Source organism: Loxodonta africana, chromosome 6 (genome assembly GCF_030014295.1).
Source record: "Loxodonta africana isolate mLoxAfr1 chromosome 6, mLoxAfr1.hap2, whole genome shotgun sequence".
Classification (NCBI taxonomy): domain Eukaryota; kingdom Metazoa; phylum Chordata; class Mammalia; order Proboscidea; family Elephantidae; genus Loxodonta; species Loxodonta africana.
The window spans coordinates 45,972,583-45,997,381 of record NC_087347.1 but is presented as its reverse complement, the minus strand read 5'-3'; the positions used below and the strand labels follow the sequence as shown (position 1 = coordinate 45,997,381).

The 24,799-nt window shown below is 39.8% G+C and overlaps 1 protein-coding gene across 4 annotated transcripts in view; it reads left to right on the top strand.

The window, feature by feature from the left end:
* SPATS2L (spermatogenesis associated serine rich 2 like) overlaps positions 1 to 24,799 on the top strand; it is a 187,462-nt gene that overhangs the window by 17,206 nt on the left and 145,457 nt on the right. For all 4 annotated transcript variants that reach the window (XM_064286845.1, XM_064286846.1, XM_064286844.1 and 1 more), the window contains one exon: positions 785 to 833. In XM_064286845.1, the coding sequence (XP_064142915.1) occupies positions 826 to 833 (8 nt within the window). In that variant the 5' untranslated portion in view covers positions 785 to 825. Of the gene's footprint in view, positions 1 to 784; positions 834 to 24,799 lie in introns of those variants that run through there.

Sequence of the window (24,799 nt, the reverse complement as noted above, 5' to 3'; positions counted from 1 at the left end):
TCAGCTGACCTGTATAGCAAGTGTTTCATGGTTTTTGATATTTTTCATTTACATGTGTCAACAAATACCTGACTTGATATTAAAGTCAGTTAAATCAATATTTCTTGCAGTAGTCAAAGTGTAGCAACATATATCCTAGGGCAGCATATCCCCAATGGCCGTATTTTGTTGAGTACATATATTTTATCATAAACTTAACTGATTGAACTACCATCAAATGAAAAGGATTAAAATATCCACAAAGCTACCATAAAAAAGGAAAAATCAGAGAATGTATATTCTTGTCCCTTGCCCCCCATTTAAGCAACCCAGTAATTTCTTTTGCTCACTTTAATCATAAGGAATGACAACATGGACAAGATCTTCATTGTGGTAGCTTCTTTCTTTATCCTCAAATGGGTCTGCCTTAACCCTTCTCCCAACCAGGGATTTCTAAACACAGCAGTAAAGCAGTAGCTACAAGTGAGCCCAAGAGTTTCAGACTATAGGAATCTTATAACAAATTGTAATGGAAAGGAGAATGGGGTAGACGCCCATTCCTACTTACTTATTGAACTTGTAACTATTAGAGGAGTTCTAAAAGTTATCCGTTACAAACTTACATATTTGTATAAACAAACGGCCTGAAGCATCATTTTATAAACAACAAATTTGTTTACTGTTTATTATCTGAAAGCCTAACTTCCCTTCCCTGTGTACTGGGCTTGGGTGTGCGTGTGGAGGGATATAGGTTCTGTGGCTGTTAAATGTGAGACCTGACCTTCCAAATTTCCGTTTTTCCTAGAGCACTCAAGACCCCAGACTGCTTTCAGAACATCTCTGTGGATGCCCAGGTTAGTAGAGGTCATCCTCCATTTCTCCATGTCTTTCGCCTGTTCACACGCAGTCACCTGTAGCTGACTCCTGGAGGCTCCATCACAGCCTCTGGCAGCCTTGGTTCTCAACACCAAAGTGTCCATTTATAGGTGTGTAGTCTGAAGCTGTCTTTGGGTGGAGAAACCAGTTAAGCGCTGTGCTACTAACCAAAAGGTTGGTGATTCAAACCCATCCAGAGGTGCCTCAGGAGAAAAGTCTGGTGATCAGCTTCCGAAAGGTCACAGCCACGAAAACCCTATGAAGTGTAGGTCTATTGTGCATTTCTCAGGATGGCCATGAGTCAGCATCAACTGTATGGCAACTGGTTTTTTTTTTTTTTTTAATTTTTTTTCGGTTTAGTCTGAAGTCACTCTTGATAGGGTAGTGGGTTATCAGTTGATCTGAGGCAATCCTTCTATCTACATCTACCCTCACCTATACCCCCCTACACCCACTTCCATCCCCCTACCCTCATCTATATTTCCCTACCCCACCTCCAACCCCCTACCCCTACCTCTACCCCCCTACCCCCACCTCCACCCCCCTACCCCCACCTCCACCCTCCTACCCCCACCTCCACCCTCCTACCCCCACTTCTACTCTCCTACCCCCACCTCCACCCTCCTACCCCCACCTCCACCCTCCTACCCCCACCTCCACCCTCCTACCACCACCTACATCCTCTTACCACCACCTACATCTCCCTGCCCCACCTACATCTCCCTGCCCCACCTACATCCCCCAACCCCCACCTACACTGACATTTCTAGGGATTTTTTTAGTTTCATGCATGTAAAATACTTTGAAGTACAAAAAAAAAAAAAAGTCTTTCGTAGATGTCCTTGCTGATGTAGAAAAGAATTATGGTTAAAAGTGATGGGCTCTGGAGGCAAAATGCCTGGCTTTTGCTCCTCGAAATGATAGCCATTCTTACTACTGTTGTCGAAGAACACGTTCCAGTGAATCTCGAAGCCTGGCTTGCAGTTGGCAGTGCTCAGGCAGCATTGACTGGGAGAAGGACACAGGTTCTTTAGCCAGATAGCCTGACTTTGCATCCTGCTTCTGCTACTTTTTTTTTCTGCTACCTAGTAATTGTGCAGTCCTGGCGTGTTACTTATTTCCATGAGCCTCAGTTTCTTCCTCTCTTAGATGTAGATGATAATATCATTTTGGCAGAGTTTTTGGGGCAATTAGAACTCATGGATGTAAAATGAACTTAAACAAGCTTGATATTCAGTATAATGCTAGCTGTTATTGTTATTGGTTGTTGGTATTTGAATCGATGTCAGAATTATTTGCTAGATAGAAAGTATGTTGTTGTTTTCAGTTCATACTTTTCCTGAAGTGTTTTTATTATTTCCCCCAGCAGCCTTGTTTAAATTACTATGCTTCACAATGTGCATATTTATTGTGAAAAGATCATCTCTGGTCCAGATTCTATCAAATGCTCGTGTGTTCCAAATTGAGGTAGTCCAAGTTAATCAGACCTTACTACACATGGAATTTCCGTGAGTGTTTAATCTGAACTTGAGTTTTTTCCATAAACCTGAATCCTTAGTAGTAAGGTGACTGTAACTTTTTGAAAAGGGCCATTAGCATGAGTGGGAGTTGGTTGTTTTCCATGAGTGGAATATAATATTTCACTTCCACATTTCTGAATCACCACGAAAACACTTTGTTTATAGTGTTCAGAGAGAATTATTACGTAAACAACTGGCTGATTCCATCTCTCTCTTTTCACTCACACACACGGTTGTACACACAAGCCATACTTACAACAAAACTGCTTAGTTTTTCAGTTAGGCAACTGAAGAGTTACTATGTAAATTCCGGCAGCCTTCTCCCCATCAGACTAGCAAGGGCGCAATCAATTCCCGTTTTCTTGGAACGTATACCAAATAATCAGAAACTCTGATTATTCTGCCGGAAGGCAACAAACAGCTTAATGGAAAGATGTACCAATTGAAAACAATTCTGATCACATTTTTGTCAGGAGACTGAGTTGCCTCCGGCTGTCTGTCACTAATCATATTAGAGGTGGAACGCAAGAATGTTTGGGCCTGCAGAAGATTAATCGTGTGTTGGAATGCTACTTTTACTGGCTACTTATGCTGGAGTGGTGACATTGGACATCCCTTCTGTAACTGGTCTTGCCAGTTGGTAGGAGTCTTAAACATAAGCCACATGAGCACACTTAAGGAATTTTCTAATTACAGCTCAAAAGCTTTACTTTTATTTTTATGCTCTTTCTGCAGACATCACTGATTGAAATGATTTCTCCCTCAGCATAATCCTATTGCCAGCAGTTACAAAAGACTAGCAAGATGGCGAATGAAACCCATAATAACTGAAGAGGTGTCCGAATTCAATTAGGAAGAGGCCTGTCCCATGTGGACGCATAAGCCATATAAATCCATTTTAATTGTGAACTGTGGTACTTATCTGGCCATGTTTATTTTGGATGCAAGTGCCAAAGCTGAATTTAGACTAGAACTCCAGATCTTCCAGCCCTAATGACTAATTTGGGTATCCGTTGAATCCCTTAATTCATTTCTTAATTAGCTCTGCCAAGAGTAGAGTTGCTTAGTTAAAATGATTTTCGCGGATTTCTCAGAAATCAAAATAAATGTACATAGGTACGTTTCCTATGGTCTACACATTTTCCCCCGGTCTTAAAGAACTATTTTTGTTGTTAGCAAAATGGTAATAGTAATGCCAACAACAAAAACACAACAATATTTAACAAGGTAGTGAACGTAGTGGAGTATACGTGGCGCCGAAAAGCATAGTTTGGAATTGCCTGTTACAGATCCCTGACCTTTCAAGTTTCAAGCTCAACTACTTATAGCCATGGAGCCTTGGTCAAGTTACCTTTCCTTTCTGTGCCTCAGTTTCCTTTTACAACATGAAAAAGAATAATAATACCTACTTCTAATATATGCAAAGCACTATATATATGAGTTAGTGTGCAGAAAGTGCCTGGCATACTAATAAATGTTAATTGTTATGTTTTTGGAGTACTGGTGGTACAGTGGTTAAACAGCTCAGCTGCTAACCAAAAGGTCAGCAATTTGAATCCACCAGCTGCTCCTTGGAAACCCTATGGGGCAGTTCTACTCTGTCCTGTAGGGTTGCTATGAGTCAGAATCTACTCAATGGCAATGGACTTGTTTTTTTGGCTTATTATGTTTGTTATCAATAAGACAGTGGTAGATTGATAAACAGATTTTGCTGGTATCACAATGTTGTCATCCAAGTATGTCCTATATATGCACTCCATTTGAAGAACACTCATGATGGTAAGGGAAACATTAGAGACTCTGAAGTTGGAATTAATCTCCAGTATTTGTATTTGTATTTTTCAGTTTGGCTACAGGATTGACATTTTTGGTTTTCTATCCTTGACCTAAATGAATGTTAACTTGAAACCTTTTGGTGTAAAATTACTTAAAAATTTGAATGAACGTTTTGCTCTCTCCCTTCATTAAAAGGAAAAATGTAGTTACAATATATTAAGTATATATATCTTAGAGAAAGTGGTTAAAGGGAATCAACTTCAGTAAATTCACTGTAAATTTTCAAACTATTTTTAACAGACTTAAATGCATTGTATGTATTTAATGTCTTTGTTTAGATTTAATGAATGCGCAGGAGAGAAAGTCTAGGGAAAGATAAATCTAGGAATTTAATGAGCTTTCCTCGTGGCTACATGAGAGTTAGTTAATATTAAAATTGGTTGCCAAGAGATGCACTGGAATGACCTTCCTTAGTTAGTTTTTTTTTTTTTTTTTTTTTTAACTAAGTTAAATTGGACTCCTTTGTGTGGGTGGGTGGGTGCGGGGGCTATACACACACACTCTAGAGAAAGTTGTGCTCTTGTGTACCCAGAGATATGTGTAAAAAAGCAGCATTGTCTGTATTCATCTCCAGTTAGAAACAGTCAAAATGTTTCAGTAGTAGAATGGTTGAATAAATTGTGGTGTATTCTTAAAATGGAATGTAATACAGGAATGAAAATGAATGAAATAGAGCTACACATAATAATAAAAAAAAATACCATGGATGAATTCCAGAAACATAATGTTGAAAGACGACACAAAATAATATATAGCAATATGATTCCATTTATATAAAATACGAAAACAGGCAAAACTAAGCTCTTTGCTAAGGGGTGCATACATAAGTGGCTAAAGCTGTAAAGAAAAGTAAGGAACTTATTACCATAAGAATCAGGATAGTGGTTATTTCTAAGGGAGTAGGTTAGGAAGAGAAAGGGCCTGCAGGGTTCCTGGGGGGTGCTGGCAAAGTGTTCGGACTTGACTGGTAGTTACAGGGGTAATATATAGTATGCTATATTGTTGTTACTGTGTGCTGTCAACTCCAACTTGTATAGGCCCCAATAGGACAGAGTAGAACTGCTTCATAGGGTTTCCTCGGCTGTAATCTTTACTGGAGCAGATCTCCAGGTCATTTCTGCCACAGACCTGCTGGTGGGTTCGAACTGCCGACCTGTTTGTTAGAAGCTGAGCACTTACCATTGCACCACCAGGGCTCCTTGTATATTATGTTACACTGAACATTAATCTTTTATGAACTTTTCTGTTAGTGGGTTATAGTTAATAGTTTTTCGAAGCCTTTTTTTTCCTTTTTTAACAAAGTGACTCTTTTGTGCCTGGGTTGGTTTGGACATTGTCCTTACGCTGCCTAGTTTTAGGCCTATAGATTCCCTACATGGCATTGATCTCCAAAGTGGGATATGCAACCCAGGGAACACTTGAGAAAATACACTGGAGAAGGAAAAGAAGTTTATTAGAGCTTGTATTTACATTCATTTTATTGTTATAAAACATTATGATAGCTCGGTCAGAGTTTTGACACCAGCACCATCCCTCCGTCCACCTATCAGATGGTCAGGTATCTAGCTGAGAGTGATGCCTAGAGTCCACACCCCACGGGTGAGTCAGCACACCATGGGCAAGACTGCAGAGAGCTCTTGTACTTTATTCCAGATAGTTTTAAACTTTTCTTGATCCTTGGAGCATTTGTGTCAGACCCCTCCCCATCCATCATGGAGTATAAGACATTGCCTGTTACAGATCCTGTGCCTTTCAACTTTAAAGGAAATTACCAAATTTCTTAAGGAAAAAAGCACCTCTGCCAAGTTCCTTAGCCTGTTGTTCATTCACGCATCATCCACGTATTCATCACCATGAGCCTGTCTGAAAGTGGGGCCCTAACGTGCTGAGGATTGGTGGTGAATGAGGCCTAGCCTGTGGTTGCTTGTGGCCCTATTACAGTATATTTGAGATTATCATAGCCGTTCATACACAGACATACACAGCTGTTACTCACACCAAATGGGTATCTGGCACAAAGCATTTGTTCTCCCAGGGCTCAAGCAATTACTTGTTTTATTTCAAGAATGAAAATGATGAAAATCTTCATATGTCTAGAAAAATAGGTAAATATTTTCCAAAGTAAGTTAAACATGGTTTTTCAAATTTTGCCCTGGCAAGTCCTAAAAACTTAGAGTAGTGTCCCCTTTGGATCATGCCAGAATTCTTTGTTTTTCAAGCACATATACAGATGAAATAACCAAATTTTATATTGTCCATGCACAGTGAAATTTTCCTTCTGTTAAAAAAAAGAATTTCTTTTCCAGAGAAAGTGTACCTGCTGCGGAAGAAACAGATGTGGTAATAACAATCATTATTTTACTTAGCCTCCATTTTCCAAAGTGCTGAATTGTAATATAATCTATGGCTCATACTGTTTAACCAGCTCTCGATAATTACCAACCCAATGCCTTACAGTGGTTACAAGGATGATTTATTATTCATCAGATTTTAAGTGCTGACCCATGAAATGTTAAACTTCTATTGGCAGCTGTTGTCTGAAAGTTTGCAGGTGTCCTGACTAATAAGACCAGCATTAGCAATAAATCACAGCATACCTAATTTCTCAATAAAGCGGAAAGGATTTTGCATCCTAGGTCCTCTAAGCCTTGGTATTTGGAAGTTACTTACGTGGGAAATCAAAGTAAAAGGGTAGAGAGTTCTCAGATTTTAACCCTTGAACTCCGGGCCAGCCATAGCAAAAGCATCTTGGTAGCTTTGTTCTCCTAACCCTGAGGTTTCTTGGCTATGGGAACTGATGCAGTGCCAAGTATAGACCTAATTACATTCCTTGTTACTGAGGAAAAAACTGAAGGGAATTTTCGTTTTCTTTCAAAGGAGTACCTGGAGCATTAACATTTTCTGGGATAGTAAAATTGTTTATAAGACCTTCATAAAGCTTTCTGAGAAGAGAGCTTGAAGAGGGCTCTGGCAGCCAATTAAGAAGCATGTGTTGCTTACTTTGAGCAGTAAAGAGTTAGGGAGATAACATCAAAAGAAATAGGAGAGACGTGGCTTTGTCCTTTAAGAGCCTGCTTTCTGATTAACGAGCTGATGGCCTCTTTTCTTCCGCTTTCTCTATGATCAGTTCAAACTTTTAGCGAGATAGTACAGCTAGCCTCATAATAGATCACTGACTATCTAAGTGAAAGTTTTGTGAAGTCTGTTTTCTTCATCACTATTCCCAGTGTTGTACCCAATGGGTCTGTAAGAGGTGTTCAATTTGTATTTGTTGAATGAACAAACGTATTCAGGCAGATCTCTCAGGGATCTATATATTGAGCCAGTTTCTCTGGTCAAGGAACCAGAATCTGAACTTTAATAGACTGGGGAGTCAGACAATGATGTTAACAGGTAACCAAGTGAATGTCGTTGTTTGTTGCTCTTGAGTCGATTCTGACTCATGGCGACCCCATGTGTGCAGAGTAGAACTGCTCCATGGCATTTTCAAGGCTGTAACCTTTTGGAAGCAGATCACCTGGACCGTCTTCTGAGGCAGCTGTGGGTGAATTTGAACCACCAACTTTTCGGGTAGTACTTGAGCGCTTAACCATTTGCGCTACCAAGGAACTCCAAGCAAGTGAATAAACACAATAATTATGGCTAGTGATAAACAAATTAAGTGCTATAAAAGAGACTGTGGGCTTGGAGAAACCAAAACCTACAGCTACCTAAAAAGAAGTGTTATAGAAGGAATTGATAAAACTTTGCAGAAAGTTTAACTTGCCCCAGAAGTTTACATATCCAATGAAAAAGCTTATTACAGCTTTTCTTACTTCAAATAGGTTAGCAGAGTTCTTACCAACCAGACAGTATCCATTTCTACTTCACAACATTTAAAAAATTTTTTTTTATTGTGCTTTAAGTGAAAGTTTACAAATCAAGTCACTGTCGTGCAAAAATTTATATACACCTTGCTATATATTCCTAGTTGCTCTACCACTAATGAGACAGCACACTCCTTCTCTCCACCCTGTATTCCCATGTACATTCAGCCAGCTTCTGATGCCCTCTGCCGTCTCATCTCCCCTCCAGACAGGAGCTGCCAACATAGTCTCATGTGTCTACTTGATCCAAGAAGCTTACTTGTCACCAGTATCATTTTCTATCTTATCGTCTAGTCCAATCCCTGTCTAAAGAGTTGGCTTTGGGAATGGCTCCAGTCTTGGGCTTTGGGAATGGTTCCAGTCCTGGGCTAACAGAAGGTCTGAGGACCATGACCTCCAGGGTCATTCTAGTCTCAGTCAGACCTTTAAGTCTGATCTTTTTATGAGAATTTGAGGTCTGCATCCCACTGCTCTCCTATTACCTCAGGGGTTTTCTGTTGTGTTCCCCGTCGGAGCAGTCATTGGTTATAGCCGGACACCGTCTAGTTCTTCTGGTCTCAGGCTGATGTAGTCTCTGGTTTATGTGGCCCTTTCTGTCTCTTGGGCTCATAATTACCTTGTGTCTTTGGTGTTCTTCATTCTCCTTTGCTCCAGTTGGGTTGAGACCAGTTGATGCATCTTAGACAGCTGCTTGCTAGTGTTTAAGACCACAGATGCCACTCTCCAAAGTAGAATGCAGAATGTTTTCTTAATAGATTTTGTTATGCCAGTTGACCTAGATGTCCCCTGAAACCGTGGTCCCCAAACCTCCACCTCTCCTATACTGGCCTTCAAAGCTTTCAGTTTATTTAGGAAACTTCATTGGTTTTGGTTTAGTCCAGTTGTGCTGACCTCTCCTGTATTGTGTGTCATCTTTCCCTTCACCTAAAATAGTTCTTGTCTACTATCTAATTAGTGAATACCCCTCTCCCTCTCTTCCCTCCCCCCAACTCTCGTAACCATCAAAGAATCTTTTCTTCTCTGTTTAAACCATTTCTCGAGTTCTTATAATAGTGGTCTCATACAATATTTGCCCTTTTGCAACTGACTAATTTCACTCTGCATAATGCCTTCCAAATTCCTCCATGTTATGAAATTTTCACGGATTCATCATTGTTCTTTATCAATGCATAGTATTCCATTGTGTGAATACACCATCATTTATTTATCCATTCATCCGTTGATGGGCACCTTGGTTGCGTCCATCTTTTTGCTATTGTAAGCAGTGCTGCAGTGAACATGGGTGTGCATATATCTGTTCGTGTAAAGGCTTTTATTTCTCTGGAATATATTCCAAGGAGTGGGATTGCTGGATTGTATGGTAGTTTTATTTCCAGCTTTTTAAGGAAGCACCAAATCTATTTCCAAAGTGATTGTACCATTTTACATTCCCACCAGCAGTGCAGAAGTGTTCCAGTCTCTCCTGCATTTATTATTTTGTGTTTTTTGGATTACTGCCAGCTTTGTTGGAGTGAGATGGAATCTCATTGTAGTTTTGATTTGCATTTCTCTAAATAGCTAATGATCGTGAGCATTTCCTCTTGTATCTGTTAGCTACCTGAATATCTTCTTAAGTATAGTGCGTGTTCATATCCTTTGTCCATTTTTTGCTTGGGTTATTTGTCTTTTTGTAGTTGGGTTTTTGCAGTATCATATAGATTTTATAGATCAGGCGCTGATCGTAAATGTCATAGCTAAAAACTTTTTCCTAGTCTGTAGGTAATCTTTTTACTCTTTTAGTGAAGTTTTTGGGTGAGCATAGGTGTTTGATTTTTAGGAGCTCCCAGTTATCTAGTTTCTTTTCTGGTGTTTGTGCATTGTTAGTAATGTTTTGTATACTGTTTATGCTATGTATTAGGGCTCCTAGTGTTGTCCCTATTTTTTCTTCCATAATCTTCATCATTTTATATTTTATATTTAGGTCTTTGATCCATTTTGAGTTTAGTTTTTCTGCATGGTGTGAGTATGGGTCTTGTTTCATTTTTTTGCAGATGGATATCCAGTTACACCAGCACCGTTTGTTAAAGAGATTGTCTTTTCCCCATTTAACTGACTTTGGGCCTTTGTCAAATATCAGCTGCTCATATGTGGATGGATTCAGGTCTGGGTTTTCAGTTCTTTTCCATTGGTCTATGTATCTGTTGTTCTACCAGTACCAGGCGTTTTGACTACTGTGGCAGTGTAATAGGTTCTAAAATCAGGTAGAGCGAGGCTTCCCACTTTGTTCTTTTTCAGTAATGCTTTACTTCTCCAGGGCCTCTTTCCCTTCCATATGAAGTTGGTGATTTGTTTCTCCATCTCATTGAAAACTGTCGTTGGAATTTGGATTGAAATTGCATTGTATCTGTATATAGCTTTTGGTAGAACAGACATTTTTACAATGTTAAGTCTTCCTATCCGTGTGCAAGGTATGTTTTTACACTTATGTAGGTCTCTTTTGGTTTCTTGCAGTGGAGTCTTGTAGTTTTCTTTGTATAGGTCTTTTACATCTCTGGTAAGATTTATTCCTAAGTATTTTATCATCTGGGGGCTACTGTAAATGGTATTGATTTGGTGATTTCCTCTTCGATGTTCTTTTTGTTGGTGTAGAGGAATCCAGCTGATTTTTGTTTATCTTGTATCCTAATACTCTGCTGAACTTTTCTATCAGTTACCGTAGTTTTCTTGAGGATTCTTTAGGGTTTTGTGGGTATAAGGTCATGTCATCTGCAAATAGAGATAATTTTACTTCTTCCTTGCCAATCTGGATGCCCTTTATTTCTTTATCTATCCTAATTGCTCTGGCTAGGACCTCCAGCACCATGTCGAATAAGAATGTTGATACGGGCATCCTTGTCTAGTTCCCAATTTCAAAGGGAATGCTTTCAGGCTTACTTCACAACATTTTGCTTTTAACACATGAGTTGGTTACTGACAAGGCCAAGGATTGGCTCTCCAGTTTACTTCCCTTTTTCTCAAAGCTGCAACTTCTTTTCCCAAAGCCGGGCAACTGTCTCCCAAATGTGTACTGTCAGTCACAAAGGAAACGAGATGAGCAGAAGTGAGTGGATCAGCACAAATTTTTTATCAAAGCTGAAAGAAAGAACCTCAAAGGAATGCCCTATTGACTGGGTCAGAAGTGTTATCTTTGTATCTCAAGGACAGAACGTTTAATAAAGATTTGGGTACAGAGTACACATCACCCTCCAGGCAAGCTGAACTATGTCAACCGGAGAACTCTTCTGTAGGGTTTACAGTATCTCCTGTTTCCTAAACGAAAAAATGCTAAGGTGAACCGTTGATTCTCAACAACACATGTTACTGTTGTATATAGCGCCTAGAGTAAATAAGACCTTTGCCTAATGAAATCACAGTTCATTTTTACTCCACAAGTTGGAATTAATTTTAGCTTTTTTGTTTTTTCCATGCTTCTTTATAGAAATAGGCCACAATCGTTTTTATTCCACCAATTCTTCTTCATAACCTTATACCATGCTTCCTGAGTTTGTGTTTTTAAGAGCTGTTTTTAAAGACCCTTGAGGGATATTCTTTAATACATTCTTTTTAAAAATAATTAGTCATTTATAGTACTCCCTTAGAATATCTGAGGGTTTGGAAATATAAGAACTTCTTAATGAGATATGTTTAGTAGCCTATGCAGAGAATATCATCAATGTTTACATCTAGTTTAGTTAACATAAATTAGATTTAATTAGTCGTTCTGGAAAAGTAGTAGATACTTTAGAACATAGATCCAGTACCTAAAATCCGCTGTTTGCTTTTTACATATAGTATTTATGGATAAAAATTCCATGAGTAGTATTTATAGTATGGTTATTATATCATAGTATAGTATATTAAAAACATATTTGAAGTAACATAAAGTCAATTCTTAGGGACTTTTATAAAATGAAGAATGTGTCGTGTGAGAGCATGGAAAGCATCCATGTGGAACAGAGATGGTGTTTATAAAATTTTTTTGTCAACTTTAATGTGCTATATAAATGTAAAGTAATCGTGTTATTGGTGTTTTTACATTTGTGGCATGCAGAACTTCTGGGCTGAATGACAGCCTGTAGCTTTTTGTTTTCATGCTGAGTAAGTTTCTGTTTAGAATGAGATTTCTTTTCTCGTATGTATCCCTTACGTTGGAGTCCCTGGGTGGCATAAATAGTTAACACGATCAGCTGCTAACTGAAAGGATGGAGGTTTGAGTCCACCCAGAGGTACCTCAGAAGAAAGGCCAACTTTTAGAAGATCAACTTCTAAAAATTAGCCACTGAAAACCCTGTAGAGGGAGCACAGCTCTACTCTGACACACATGGGGTTGCCATGAGTCAATTTGACGGCAACTGATTTTAACCCTTATGTTAGAGACACCCTGAGTTCCTTAATTGGGTCCTGTCCCTCTGCACTTAACTTCAAAACCCTCCAGGCTACACTTGTTTCAGAAGGAGGCCTAATTTCCAGGAAAGAACCTTGCCTTACCCTAAGACTAAGAACCCCACTGTGACTGTCTGCTGAGTTCCTCATAGGCACTAGAGAAGGATGGAAGAATCACTTATTCCTGATCTTCTGTGGCCCTCTGTTATGGTCCTCTGACATATGTTTCTAGAATTTCTCGGCCTTGACACTCCTAAACCTTGGTGTTTTGGTATCTTCTTGAGGCTAGTACTTTTTTGGTAGTTATTCCGGCCACCTAAAATTCTTCCTGCCAGTCCCAGCTCTGTCTCTTCCTCCCTGGCACCCCCAATACCACATTCTCCACACTTCTGCCTCTTTTTGCACTCACAGCTATAAGAAACCAGAAACAAGATAACGTGTCCTGGTAATAGTTCTCTGTCGATTTTCCACCGCTCTCTTTCTTGGGTGAAATTGCTCTTTTCCACAGCCCTTAGACTTACCCGCTGCATCTTTGCGCTCCCCTCTTCTCAGAAAGCTCACATGGAGTGGATGCAGCAGGAGGCAGGAGGCTGAGAGGGAGGTACAGCCCTTTCTCCTCAGAGTGTTCTTACAGAGAAGTGGCTCATTGTCCACATTAAGGACCAGGCCATGGGAAACAGACTCCCTGACAGTCACCATGGGTTACACAAATATTGCTTCCATTTAGTGTGACCTTTCATTGTACTCTAAAATGACTAAAAATACTTAAATCTTGCACAGTATTTTTCTGGAAACAAAAATAAATGAGGTTCTTTTAAGCAGCCACACTTGAACTTTTGCCCTTCCTCTTCCTTTTTGAGACACTATATCCAATTCAAGATTTCCTTTTATCATGTGTTTTCCTTTTGCGAGACATAGCTAATTTCTCTACTGAGAAAATTATGGATCATAGAAGCAGTATAATTGTTAAAGATAAGGATACGTCATATGGCCTTAAAATCCTTAGCTCTGAGAATTGACTGTTACTAACATTTATTAAGTGCTTACTGTGTGCCTGGCACCATTCTAAAGTGTTTCGATATAGCAACCCAACTAATCCTCACAACAACCCTGTGAGGTGAGTATTATTGTCTCTATTTTACTATTGGAGACACTGAAGCATAGTGAAGTTAGCTAACTTGTACAAGGTCGTGGGCAGGGCCTGGATTTAAACCAGATAGTCTGGTTTCACTGCCCACTTTCTTAACCATCAAACTAAACTTCCTCAGTGACTCAGGTGTATCATTCAACCTCCAGGAGCCAAACTTTCCTCACCTCTGAAGTGAGAATAGTAGCATCTACCTTACTAAATTGTGGTTAGGACCAAATACAATAATTATTTGAAAGGGCTCAGTAAATTGTGAAGTGCTAAAACACAAGGTTTAAGTTTGGGCTGAATGTTGATATGATATTTTCTGTTATTCTTGTGGGGTCTTGTTGCACCTGGCTCTTGCTACTTGGACATACTCTGGTTCAGATGAAAAACTGCATGTTTTTCCTGACGTTGTCTTGAAGTCTCAGAAAACCTCAGGTTTCACAATGAAAGTTATCATTTTCTTCCCAAATGGTGGCATTTGGAAACATTTGGAGCACAGGCAAAACTCAACATTTTAATACGCTTTTAATATGCCAAATAAGTTCAGTGTCATTAGTTCCCTTTAACTCCATTAATGTAATGCATAACACCCTCCTCTTTTTTCTAAATCATGCAGAATTAAATTTTTTCCAAGTCCCTGTTCACCACATACCATGGACTTGTCATTAACTGTATACTAGATCTAGGGCCATGCCTCTTAATGCCAACATGGGGCCCTGAAACAGAAGAGATACTGGGCAAGGTTTAGGCCGATGGAAGAGAGGTAGAAAGTCAAATTGCAAGATCAGAATTTAGAAAGTCTATAGATTAAAAAAAAAAAAAGCTCCAAAATGTGGGACAGGAGACGACATTCAAAACCCGCAGAGGTCTGATGGAGCGTCTTGGAAGAGTAGAAGGACCAGGGAAGAGAAAGGAAGAGGAGACTTGAGAAGGACATGCCAAGCAGGAGACAGGATGTTTTCTTGCCGTGGGTCTGGGAGAGATGGAAGCTATCCTCCTGCCTCTGATGCTGGGTGTACCCCCTGCTGTGGGGTGCCTAGGTGTTTGGGGGCTAACTCTCATAACTCTTCCAGTTCTCATAATGCTCTCACAACTGGAATGTTGGGGTCCGAGTTCTTACTTGGGGGAAGTGGGTAGCCCGAAGGCCTGACTTTTTGTGATTCTTTGCAGCTTTTATGCATCCTAGAAATTGAGTTCTTCCTGGTTTTTTATGGGGCTAGAATTGCATCCCCAGGGTTACCCTGTTTGAGGGTCTTCCAGGCAAGGTTTTTAGTCATAATGAGTTATTTTTTTTCCTTTTCTGAATGAGAACAATATCCTTGCCATTCAGTCCCTAAATTTAGAAAGCAGTTATGATAGAAGAATATCCTTATTTTAGAGAAGAAGCTGGCAGTCTTCATGATGTGAAAGTGTCCAATTTAGAACACACATTTAAAACAAAAAGCTGCTGTAAGTCCTCTTTGGAATCAGGTGGAATATAAATGAAAAAAAATTTTTTAAATTAAAAGAAAATGTGCGGTCTGACAACACATTCCACTTTCTCTTTTTCACCTGGCAGGGACTTGTTGAATTTGTCTGAACTTCAGATGTCATTTCTGTCACTTCATTAAAATGTCTGACTGCAAATTGGTTCAGGCATCTAATTGGGAGCAAAACTTGAATGACAGATTTTCTAGCTGATGTGTGTAATCAGGGCAGTACAATAATGTTGCCAGGGACGAATCATCTAGAATTTCTTTAAGAATATCGGTAAGTATATAAGAAGCGTTTTTTTTTTATGTAAGAAGCGTACTTAACGCAGGGAAAGGAAACTAGGCATTGAGTGCCACAGAAGCAGCCTAAGTGGAACGTATAAGTCAGTCATGGTTATTTTCTGTTTGCCATCAATTGATTCCAACTCATGGCTACCCCATGTGTTGTCATAGTAGAACTGTGCTCCATAGGGTTTCCATTGGCTGAAATTTCGGAAGTAAAGTGCCAAGCCTTTTTTGTGAGGTGCCTCTGAGTGGACTTGAACCACCAACGTTTTGGTTAACAGCCTAGCACATTAACTATTTGCACCACCCAGAGACACCCCAGTCATAGCTGGAGGTATAAATAGGAGCAGCAAGCTTAAAATTATCTAATTGATTAAGGTGTCTGTGGTTAACATTCATCCGAATTGTAGATATAAGCCCAATTGTCACACAGCTGACCATCCCAACTGTGCACATATAGTTTCTCTTGGTGTGTAGTGCTGAACTGATCATAGCAGTTGATTTGCATTTAACTGGTATATATTTTAAAGTATGCAGTTCCTTTTCTAGAGATCAGTTTGGCAATGTGTATTTTTAAAAATCCTTTAAAATGTGTTCATTGTTTTGGCACAGAAATTTTATTCCTAGGAATTACGTTAATGAAATAATTAAGAACATTTGTAAGGCTTAGCCACAAAGAGGTTCATCACAGCATTGTTTATAATAGGGTAAATAGGAAATCACTTATATGTCCAACAATAACAGATTAGCTAAGTATATTATGTTACAGTCATACAGTGGAATACTGGTGTTGTAGATAAACATTGGTAATGAAAAGATGTTCATCATGTATTGTTAAGTAATAAAATCATATTGCAAAATTCAAATATGTACAGTATGATCACATTTTCATTAATATATGTATATTTTAGAAAATGACTTAGAAATATATTTAGGCAGCTGGTTTGGTTTTGGTTTGATGGTAGTTCCCTGGGTGATAGGATTATGGATATTTAAAATGTTCTTCTCTTTTGCTTATCTGTGTTCTCTGACTTTTCTATCTGAGGGTATACTGCTTTCATAATGAGGAAGGATGAACCAACAAATTATTATCAATTTAAAAGGGGAAAATGTGTGACCCAAACCACATGAAAGTGTCTGACTCTGGATAACTGAGAGGGCTCATATGATACATTTCAGCTGAACATATTTGTAAACACAATTCAGCTGAACATGAATCCTCAGTCTGTGGCATGAATTTGAGACCATAAATTGCTCTTCTCTACACCTGGTGTCTCAGAGATTTGCTTCCTTCTGAATCTTCCCTACAAAATGAAGGTACTCAATTTATTACACCATCTCTGGGGTTCCTTCCTACTCTCAAATCCCAGGTCTACTCTCAAATTCCGTGTCTACCTAGAGAAACAGCTGAGTGGGGAACTCTCTGCACTTCTTATAATTACAGCTGCCAAGTGATGAAAGTGTATTAATTAGAAGGATTCAACTTACTATTTGCAGTACACTCAAGCAAACCCACTCTGCAAGATTGTTCTTAATGTCTGTCTTCTGTTGCATTGAAGAGAGAGCTAGTTTTTTTTTTTTTTTTTTTTTATCACTTGTTGATCGCTTGAGTTTTTAACTTTTTGGAGAGCTTATCGTGAGGGTAGAGGAGCCCTGGTGGTGCAAATGGTTAACTAGTTGGCTGCTACCTGAAAGTTTGGTTGTTTGAACACACCCAGCGGCTCCGGGTGAAAGACCTGGCGGTCTGCTGCCGTAAAGATTACAGCTTAGAAAACCCTTTGGGGCAGTTCTACTCTGGCACATAGGCTCACTATGAGTTCAAATTGACTTGACAGAACCAATGTGTTCAAATTGACTTGACAGCACCTAACATCAACAATAAATGGTGAGGTTCAGATGGTTAAGAAATGCTCAGTGTTTCAGGGAAACTTCATCAGTAGGTGGGAAGCAGTTGAAGGAGACTGTAGAAAAGAATTCACTCCCTTTAGACAGTAAAATTCCCACTGGCTATTAAATGCTGACAGCCTCTCAGCCTCTTGCTTTTATACCAAGGCAGGCTTCTGTCTGTCCATACCCCTTGGGCCTGGCTTAGTTCAGGGGAGGTGAGATGTCATGTATTTTCCTTCATTAATCACTCTTGGCAGATGTCATGGTATTACAGACAATTTCTCCTATCTTTAAGAAAATAATTTCAGGATGACTTCACAATAAACATAGAGGTAAATTATGATATGGAGTCCCTGGGCGGTGCAAACAGTTAACATGCTCAGGTGTCAACAAAAGTCTGGAATTTCACCCACAGGTGCCTCAGAAGAAAGGACTGGCTATCTACTTCCAAAAAATTAGCCATTGAAAACCCCATGAAACATGGTTCTACTCTGACACATACGGAGTTGCCATGAGTCAGAGTCAACGGCAACTGGGGGAGAAATTACAATACACATCCGGCAGACTGATATCCTAACACATAACTTCTAAGTAGATTAATGAAGAGTGTTGCATCAGAGTTAGGCAACATTCATTGTGTCTCTGTCTGTGCCATGAACTTGTTGTGGAACGTTGGAGAGATGAACCTGTCTTTATTTAGGTTCAATTTTTTTCTCCTTTGCAGAGTGGGCGGGTTGAATTAGGGGGTTTTCCAGCTTTCTCCCAGTTACGAAATTGTATGGATATGAACTACAAAGGTCATTTATTGTCTGCTTAACTCCAGACTGAAGGCAGAGCGTCTGGTAACAATCCATCCCTGTGACGTCCCTGCCATTTATTTTGCTTGGTCCAATAAGCCATTGTTTTCTTGTTTATGTTTCCTTTCTCATGCCACACTAAATAATTTCAGGGAGAATCTCATTTTGTCATTTCCTGTATCCCCAAATGTATGCTATGACTAGTAAAAAAAGAAAAAAATTCTTAAAAGCAGCTTTTTCCATTATTCTCCAGGTTTTAAAACGATCCATTGAGAACTAAATGTCAACTCAAAAAGTCCTATATATTTCTTACCACTTCTAACCTAACCTATAGAAGTCAGAGGCACAATTTGAAACACAAAGATTGCTTCCTGGAGAGAGTGCTTATAAATCTGTAGTTTGATTTATCCCTATAATTTAAGAAGAAATTTGGATTTTTAACATTTTTAGCAACATTTTTTTCAGTATCTAAGTTGGATATTCAAAACTGGACTGTTGTACATGCTTCAGCTACTGTATTTTTAGTTGTAGAGACAATATTTTAAAGTTGAGTAAAAATTTAAAATGAATCTACTGCAAAATAGAAGTTAGGTTTCCCTAATGAAAGAGCTTATAAATCAAATACTTGTGCATTTTAGCTTGATCTCTAAATTATCGACTCTGACACATTCCATACTTCCTTTACATATGTAGGGAATTCAGCTGTTTTCCGTAGAAGGCAACAGAAAACTCAAGAGGCCACAGAAGAGACTACCAATTACCACCCAGTACCCTTTCATTCCTTCTTCCTTAGGAACACACCCTGGTTTTATTCGGCCAAAGGATTGCATTTTCCACCTTCCCTTGCAGTTAAGGGGTAGCCAACACAGAAATCATTAGGTGAGACTTGCAGGACGCCTTTTTAACTGGAGTTGATTGGCTGTGTATTTCTTGACTCTGCTTCCTCTGTGTTGGCTCCTTTAAGTCCCATCATCCTCTTCATTCAAGCCCAACAAGGACGAGAAAGCCCATTTTCCTGATAGCTCAAAGCCTCAGATTTGGTCCTTTTTGCCCTGTTTTGGGCTGCATTGGGTCAATAACTGAAGTATGTGGGATGAAGTGCTCATGGCTTCGTCCTGGGTTATATGCCTGCCCCCAGGGCCCAGATTAGTTTCACTGGGTCCCTCAAAGTAAAATAGGGCCTCTCTAGCCTTGAGAAGTGGGAGTGAATACTGGTTAATCAAACCACAAATATCTACTGCATCAGGTTTTCCAGTTTCTTCTTTAAGTTATTATCATCTCTAGTAATGAGGTAAACTGATCATTTGGTTTGCAGAGTTATAGTGAAAAATGATTTGGTCATTGGATTCATTTCTCCTAAATGAAACTGGAGGCTCAAGGCCACAACATGAATCTAGATTACATACCAAAATATATCTTTTCATTTTCCAGACTAATGCCTTGTTCAGTAAGCCATATAACTTCCATTTCTCATACCACCCCAAATATGACCCTCTAAAAGGGTAAAATTGAAAGTTTGCAAAAAATTTTTATTAAGAACCCACAACAACTGTGTTTTCCAATATAGCTTCTTGTTGCAGCAGAGAACATTGTTTCTGAACATAAAGTCGTGTAACAGGTAAGAGCTAAATGAAATTTAAAACGACTTGTCATAAACCCTGAAAAAGTTGTACTTCAAGGATAGTAATGTCAGCAGACCATTCATTATGTAGCCATAACAGTCTCTGAGTTTAGAGGAAGGAGTTGCAGGACAATGACAAGAAATATTACGATCTTCTCTTTTGTATGACTGAACATGTAAAAGTGATTTTCAAGTGATTTACTTCATTCAGTTCCGTGTTGAGACATGGCAGGCAACAAGACAGGTGATTATAGCCACAGTTCTGAAAATGTTCAGATGGCCTTCAGTTAGCTTTGGGCAAGGCTTCTTCTTGCAGCAGCTGGTATTGATTTTTCAGAATGCCTCTGAGTTTTTCAGCAGAAGGGCTGATCATGTCAATCCTTTCAAGATGCAGGAAGCATTTGTGCAGTAGCTGGGGAACTGGCTTTCTGGGTAGAGGACAGCGGGAACAGGGTGGAGGTGAGACTGACAGTGTAATGATGAGTGTGGGCTCTGCAGTTAGAGCGACCTTGGCCTGACACTGGCTCCTCCATGTGTACCAGGAGACCACATCAACTTTTGGTGCTTCACTTTCCTTATTTGTAAAATGGGGGGATGTGAGAATCAAATAGGAAAAGGCATCCCAGTGCCTCAGACCTGTCCTAGGTAATCAGTAGAAATTAACTACTATTCTATTTCTGAGTTGACCCTTGAAGAGGAGAAGCATTGTTGAATTTTTCCCTCTCCCCCTCCCCCCACACCCCGAAATTTCATCAGGTCAAAAAAAAAAAAAAAGTGTGAGACCAAGAAGTTGAGGAGCATCTTTCTGGGTTAGCTGCGTTCCTGACAATGCTTTTACTTTGTAATGTGGGAAAGTGGGGAGTTGATATTGGCACACCATGATATTAGCTGTCTTAGCATCCTGCTCATTACTTTGGGTACAGGTTTGTTGAAGTCTGCTGAAAGGATGGGGTCATTGCATTACTTCTAAGAGTGGTGTTCACCTGCTGTGAAAGCAGCAAGGACTGTGAGAAGTCAACGAAGCTTCAGGCTTGCAGGTAGAACCATGTCAAAGATATTCTATCGTATTTTAGATCTGCCGGGAAGAGTGTCTCAGAATCTCAGAATAGGATACGAGGACCCTTTTTACAAATGAGGAAACAGGCTCAAAAAGGAGAAGTGACTCAAAGCCATATAGAGAATCAATGACAGGCAGGAATGAAACTCAGGGTTCCTAATGCCTAAGCCAGAGGTAATAATAACTCTAGCCACTAGACTAGCTGCTTATCCTCAACACCTCTCAGTGGTCTCCTGCTAATTGCCAGCCTTATCCAACTGCTAAAGGTCAGGAATTCATTCTTTTCAGCAAATTCAATTTGTTGGAAGCCACCTTCCTTCTCCCCAAAATGTTAACATCTGTAGTTCTTTCTACTCTGGCCACTCAGCTTCTCGGAAATGGAATCTCTTGCTTGGGGATTTAAGGGTAGCCACCATCCTAGGCTGTTGAATGGGGAAAGGGCTGCATGCCTCATTGATCAGTGCCCAGAATTCCTACAAAGCCCCTTGTTTTCAACCTGGCACCTGGCCTGTCGTCTACTGAGTTCAGCCTTTTGGGCTCAGTTTCTCTAGAGAAGTCTCTCATGTCCTATAAAGGTGGAGAGGGAGGTTGCCTATCTGCTCTGAGTAAGGAGTGGGTCTGGGCAAGTAAGTCTTGCTGATTTTAGCTCCCTGCCTCACTGTCACTCTCCTGAGCCTTCCTGGGGTTCTCTGGGGGCCAAATGGCTGGCTTCTTCTCTGTATTCTTGTCTGCAGGCCCTTAAGTTTCTATTGCCTCTACAATAGAGTCACTTACTATTCCTTTCTCTGCTGTCTGTCTTTCAGAATAGGTATGTCATGTCTCAGCCATTTTGTTTCCCCTCCCGTTTGTTGTCTACCTTTTTAATTTCTTTCTCACCATCCTAGTAGGTTTTGGAAGGAGGAAGGAATCATTACATGTGTTAACCACCCCTTCTTCATGAAATGGTAATAGCTGTTTTTAATGGGGAGACCTTTGTGTGTGTGTTTGTGTGTGTTTGTGTGTGTGCTGTCAACAATTTCTTCTTTCTTAATGTAAGGTTCTAACGTGGACCTAAAACCCACTGGATAGTGACCAACCAGGGCGCGGTGCAGTTAATTTTTTTTTGGAGTGTTGACTTGGCCTTCGGCAATACAGAGAATTGGTAAAGGAAACCTCAATTCTTGGGTGTGAGGATTTGCCCTCCGGGAAGATCACACCATATGTTCAGTCACTGCCAAGAACCTTCGGAAAGACAGATCTTCCCAGGTTTTGTGTTATCACCAAAAATTAATCTCACAGCATGGTTCACAATCATGTTTATGAAAGTGTTTTGATGATGAAATGCACGACTATGAAATCGATGAATAAAAATAAATGGGAACTCTTAGGGAGAGGCATATTTGTCTGTTTCTTGTGTAGCTGAGCACTTGCTGAGAGGAAGTGCTAAACATCTTGTAGTGTTTGTGTTTTTAGATGCACTAACCAGCAATAGAAAGCTTCCTTCCAAGTGTGTACATACCGGGAATGCAGAGGAATAAATGTTTGTTAAGTGAATAAACTTTAATGTATGGAAGAGGATTTTTGTGCCTCCAGCAGCATGGTTGCAATAAAAACATTTGAAATCAAGATGCTTCTCAAAATCCTGAGAAATTAAAATTAAATGAATGGCACATATTTTATTTTGCCAGGAACTAAAATTTTCCATTAAAAATAAATAAATACGTTACCCTGTCAGTGACTTTTCCACAGCAGCTGATGTATTTTAGTTAATACTGCATTATTCCTGGCATTCTGACACGCGTAATTGTTACCAAAGGGATTCATCTAATACAGTGTTCAGAATTGATGGCTGATTTATATCACCTTAAACTGAAGGATGAGGCATTAAAATTTTCATATTCACTCCCCCACCATGGTAAGGGACTATAAATTCAGTTTTTATTTTGTTACAAGTACATTTCAGCCTTGTGAAAAGATGGCTAGCAAAAATGTAGACTTTAGTGTACGGTGGTCCTGTGTGGACTTCAATCAGGAAATTTTGGATTCTAGAAATATCTGAGGGTTTGGTTACAAATTTCCCACCCCTTGACATAATTCTCTAAGAGGGTGGGAGCCACTTGTGCCATGTCAGCTCTGTCACATTGATCTTGTTCAGTGTTGTTCCATTAATGGTTTCTTCTAGTATCTTTTAATGGGTTGTAAGAGTGTGGTTGTATCTCTCCTGCAGTCTCTTTGGCTGCCTTTTCTGGTCTGAATATTTCCCTACTACAGTGTTCATCTCTGTTTCCTGCTGATGTGACTGAAGAAAGAACCAGAGGCTAAGGGGTTTCTCTCTGTCCCACCTCTTGCTTTTCCTTAACGCCTGATGATATGGCAATGCCTCGTGGTTTACACCCAAAGAAGTGCATGCTGCATTGGTATTCTGAGTTCGTGTCCTCGTGTGAGCGAAACTGATGATTTAAGGACCATGGAAAAGAATACGCATATGAGATATAAAATGAGTTTTTCCATGCTATATAAAATCCAAAACATTTTGGTTTCAAAGCCACTACATAACTGTTGTTGTTAGGTGCCATCGAGTTAATGTTGACTCATAGCGACCCTAAATGACAGAGCAGAACTGCCACATAGAGTTTTCCAGGGTGTAATCTTTGTGAGAGCAGATCGCCAGGCCTTTTCTTCCACAGAGCTGCTGGGTGAGTTTGAACCACCAGCCTTTCAGTTAGAAGTCAAGCACTTAACTGTTGTGCCACCAGGGCACCTTACTATGTAACTAGCAGAAGTTAAAAAAAAAAAAAGTAAGCAAGTAATGCTTCTCTCTGTTTTAAACATCATCCCATATAACTGGTTTAACTAGATTTTTTCTGACTATGTTGATCATTTGCTCTGGCCTTGCGCAGACACATCTACAGAAAGCTTTAGTGAACCTGCTGCCTTTTGAGATTTTTTTTTAAACCCTTGGCTTTGGAATAGCTGGGTTTAATGGCAGGGGCCTCAGCCTTCTTTCCTGAAGGCTTTTTTCGTCCCACTTCCTCGGAGAGGGAAGTGTAATTAATTTCTCCCCTTCCTTTTTGGTTGTAGGAAAAACTAGGTACACAGCAACTCAGTGCCAGCACACCTGAATTCAGGGGGTAGCTCCCCAGACAAGTGATCTCTTGTTCCTTAGCCTCGTGGGCCTGGAGAGCAGTGAAGGTGAAAGGGTAATGCATTCCTCTAGGTGGTGATAAGAGCTGCATTCCAGAAGGATTAACCGTTCAAAAACCTGTGCATATGAGGACAAAAATGAAAAAGGAGGGACAGAAACCCACACTGACACGCAGACATAGCCACACAATGAACTTTTTTAGTGTATCCTCAAAACCACATTCCGGTGTTGATTGTCAGAGCCACATACTTGGACAAGAGCATCTACGTGTTGTACATGACAAGTACATTCTTTAAAAGTTTTGGAAGCATTCTGGCTGTTGTTCAGAGGAAGGATACTGTTTGGTGGTATCCTCTGCTTCCCCATAAGAATTACCATCTGGCCTTTATCAAGTGTACCTCCATGATCAAGGCACAGAAGAATTTCCAAAATACCTTGATTTCAGGCTTTTCAGCCTAGAGGAGCAAAGAAGGGGAGGGGATGAAAAAGTCCATGTAATTTGTTAACCACATCTGAGAACAGTTCAGGAAATGCAAAATTGGCCCCACGTAACTTTTCTGAAACATCATAATCACTGCATTGAAAATTGGGATTTTGATTGTGGAGCTCAAGTGGAGGTCCCTTGTATGTACTTTGATGGATATATTTGGTGAAACGTAAAGGCAGTATCATTCCTTTCTGCTAATCAGGGGCCAGAACCAACCCACACACATCTGCGTAGCTATTCTTCACTGCCTGTTATGAAAATAAACCTCTCATTTTTCAAAAAGAAGTCACTGCCTGGCTGAGCAGAAACGAGTGCACATGGATGTGTTCTCTGGAATCTCACCCTCTTTTAACCCTTCACTATCCCCCACCCTCAAAAGCTGTGAGGGTCAACATTTTCAAACTTTAAACAACTGTTTTGTTCTGCCGCAACCTCTCTTTCACAAAGAAATCTGAT